The sequence below is a fragment of the Elephantulus edwardii genome, unplaced genomic scaffold (genome assembly GCF_000299155.1).
Source record: "Elephantulus edwardii isolate Elephantulus edwardi_28Jun2011 unplaced genomic scaffold, EleEdw1.0 scaffold00161, whole genome shotgun sequence".
NCBI lineage: Eukaryota > Metazoa > Chordata > Mammalia > Macroscelidea > Macroscelididae > Elephantulus > Elephantulus edwardii.
Genome location: NW_006399911.1, coordinates 620844 through 624817, shown reverse-complemented (window position 1 = coordinate 624817; position 3974 = coordinate 620844). Strand labels below are relative to the sequence as shown.

At 37.7% G+C, this 3974-nt stretch overlaps 1 protein-coding gene across 1 annotated transcript in view; it reads left to right on the top strand.

The window, feature by feature from the left end:
* Positions 1-1033: 1033 nt before the first annotated feature.
* Positions 1034-3974, top strand: part of CCT8L1P — a 130745-nt gene continuing 127804 nt past the window's right edge. Inside the window, exon 1 of the mRNA XM_006895185.1 lies at positions 1034-1192. Within this exon, the coding sequence (XP_006895247.1) occupies positions 1034-1192 (159 nt within the window). The remainder of the gene's footprint in view (positions 1193-3974) is intronic.

The window sequence follows — 3974 nt, the reverse complement described above, 5'->3', positions numbered from 1 at the left end:
TTTTTTAGAAACACATTTTTTTTCAATGTATTGGCAACATGTTAAATTAGTATAAAGAAAGGATGCACAAATTTCCATAATTTTAAACCATGTAATATTCCCTTATCTGTTTATTAATCAGCTTCTTGTTCTATTTCCAGATTTTGCAAGAGCCTAATATCCTGTTCCGAAATTTTCATTTTTCTTAAGTAAAAACCTAGCTTGTGCTACATAACCCTCAAGACCAGTCATAGCCATGTACCAACTATAATCTAATGTATACCAATTGAATCAGACTGATAAAGGAGGCCAGAACTTAGGGTCAACCAGGAGATATCTCAGATGGAATTCCGTAGACAAAGTGAGATTTCCCAAGTAGAACCTTGGACTTTGCAAGAAAGCACTGGGAATTCTCCTGGAGAACAAGAATAAGCTGGCTAGACCTACTGCAACACTATTTTTTTTCCTGAGGAATACTTATGCAAATACAAACTGACGCTAAAGAAAAATAAAACAAAGCCACAAGAACCAAAATATGACCTTGAGTCTATCCCATCTGAATTTAAAAACATCTCTAAATCAGATTCGAGGACTCGAACACCAGAAGATGAGATGTGGGACAATATCAAGAATATCACTCATAAAGAATGCAAACGGTCATTACAAAAAAGAGAAGGAAGAAAAGACTAAGACAGATATCAGAAGAGACTGAATAGTGTACTAGAATGCTGCTGAGAAGTCAAAGCATAAGAAGGAAATCAGGAAGTTAAAGAGCTCAACAGAAGACTTCAGAGGGCAGCTTGGGTAGACAAAGCAAAATATTGAAATGTGTAAAAATATGGAGTTGCAAAATGAAAAATTATAAACTCACTCAGCATTTCTTAAGTAGAAAGAACTGAAGAACAAATTCAAGCCTTGAGTTACAGTACTGAAAGATGCTATAGACAGAATATTGAATGATCCAGGAAACATCAAAACAAGAGAGAAGGAATACACAGAATCACTGTAACAAAAAGAATTGACTGACTTCCTTTTTCACCAAGGACCCGCCAACATGGGCTGCGTTCGCACCAAAACCGTGAAGGCGGCGGCCCAGGTCGTCACTGAGAAATACTACACGCGCCTGGGTAATGACTTCCACACGAGCAAGCACATGTGCAAGGAGATCGCCATTATTCCCAGAAAGAAACTCCAGAACAAGATAGCAGGCTATGTCACACATCTGATGAAGCAGATTCAGAGAGGGCCTGTGAGAGGCATCTCTGTTAAGCGGCAGGAGGAGGAGAGAGATAATCATGTACCAGAGGTTTCAGCCTTGGATCAGGAGATCATTGAAGTAGATCCTGATACTAACAAAATGGTGAAACTCTTGGACTTTGGCAGTCTGTCCAACATACAGGTCACTGAGCCCACCATTGGGATGATTTGAAAACTCCACGTGGAGCCGTTTTGAGTCTGTCTGCTGTGCTGTAATATTTTCAATAAACTTGGGCACACCAGCTTTGCCTTTGTAAAAAAAAAATTTGACTGACAAAGAAAAATATCAGGAAATAGCATATGATTAAAAACTAACTGTATTGAAGGAGGACGTTCAAGCTGTTCTGAAGCATTTGACAAAAAACAAGCCCCCTCAGATTGATGGAATACCAACAGACATACTTTAACAAATAGATACAGCCCTGAATATGCTTAACAGGTTGTGCCAGGAAATCTGGAGGACAGCTACCTGACTGGAAGAGACTTTTATTTATTCCTATTCCCAAAAAAGGTAAACAGAGTGTAGAAATCATTAGACAATTTCACTAATGTCACAAGCAGCCAAAATCTTATTGAAGATTATCCAAAACCTATTAACACTACATCAGTAAAGGACTGCCAGAAATAAAAGCTGGGTTTTGGAGAGGCTGTTGCACTAGGAATATCACTGTCAATGTCAGATGGATCTTGGTTGAAAGCTGAGAGTACCAGAAAGAAGTCCATTTGTGCTTTATTGACTATGCGAAAGTATTTTATTGTGTGAATCACAAAAAAATTATGGCTAACATTGAGAAGAATGGAATAATAGTGTACTTGATAGTGCTTATGTGAAAGCATTATGGAAAGCAAACTGACTCAGTCTCATAATGACAAATACTGCATAAGACCATTATTATAAAAAGAGAAGAATAATTAGTAACAATCTATTATAGAACAAAAAGGCATAAACAGTACAAAGCAAAATAAAGAAATAGGACCTCATAAAATTTAAAAAATCTTTTCATCAAAATACTTATCATATATCCAATAAGAAGTGATTAAGATTTCATAGGGTCACTATGAGTCACCTGTGACTCGACGGCACTTAATACCATCACCACCATCACCAGTATAGAAAGAGAGTGGTTGGCCTAGATGACGGAAAGCTATGCTCCCAAGCCAAAGGTGGGTGACTCTACTCCACGGCCCTCAGGACTGCCTTTGTTTTTGGTGAAACATTCTTCTAGGTCGTGTAACCCTGGTATGTCCACTTGCTATACAAAGGTTAACTCTTGGTTGCTGTGAGGCCGAACACTGTGACCCTGATGAGTCAAATGCGAGAATAGTTACCCATGGTGGACCGTGTTTGGTGAAGTTCCCGGATTAAAACAAGCTTGGAAGAAGGAATGGCATCCACTTCCACAATAGGCTGCCTCTGAAAACCCTATGAACCTGGAGCAAGGACGAAAGTTATACAGGATGTCCAGGACTTTCGTTCATAGGGTTGCTATGAGTCGTCTGCGACTAGACAGCATTTAACAACAACAACAACAATGTATCCAATAAGACTGTTGTGTGTGTGTGTGTGTGTGTGTGTGTGTGTAACATTCATAATTTTACAAAAACAATAATAATAAAAAAGAACCCACAACTCAACCATAAAATAGGCAAATTATTTAAACAGTTCACAAAGACAGACATTCAAATGGCAACCAAACATATCAGAGATGTAAATAAAAACACAAAGATAAACTGGCTTGCTCCCACTAGAACAGCTAATAAAAAGATAAAATAGCAACTGTTGGCATGATATCCCTTTTCCTTCTAAGAATATGTCCAAAGCATGTTAGATGAACTTTGTCATTCTTGTCTCTAAGATGGGCCCTGGCTGTACTTTGCAAAATTTCAAATTCTCATGGACTCTAGAATTTCTGGAGCCATGAGGGCTATTGTTGTTGTTGTTGTTGCTAAGTGCCATCATGCTGCTTATAACTCATAACAACCCTACGTACTACAGCTCTGAATCCTGCTCTAGTCTGAGCCAGTCACACTGACTGACACACCTAATCCCATCATAGTTGAAGGCTGTAAGAACCCCTAAAACTGTCCTAAGATAATATTTAAACACTAAACAAAAATATATTATTCATAAAGCCAAACCACTGTTTATCTGAATGCACACAACAAAAAAGCCTGCCTTGAAAATTATGCTCTTTTAAAAACTATCCATATGCAATCAGATTAACAAAAGCCACTGGAAAGATTAGACAGAAACCTTTGGGAGCAGCAAGTTCATGTTACCGGAAGAGGAGTAACTGCAGTCAAGAGGAGGATAAGCATGGCTAGTCGCACAATTTGAAAAACATCATTGATATCACTGAATTATACACATAGAGGCTGTTGCACTGGTATATTTTTCAGTCCCTACATTTAACAAACTACTAAAATTTAAGCATTAAATAAATTACAGGATATATTAAAAAAAAATCAAAATTATTTGGTCATAATTACACAGAAAGGCAAAATGTATGCACAAACTTAATTTGCAGTATGAAAGTAAGATGAAATCATTGACAATTTCACTCTTTCTCCATCTATCATGACGCTGTCAGCCCAGTGGTAAGAATTTTTGTTTTCTTGGCATTGAAATGCAACATATAAACAACTATGAAATATCATCTCACCCCAGTCAGAATAGCAAAATTTAACAGAACAGCAAGCAACAAATGCTGGCGAGGTTGTGGAGAAACTGGAACCCT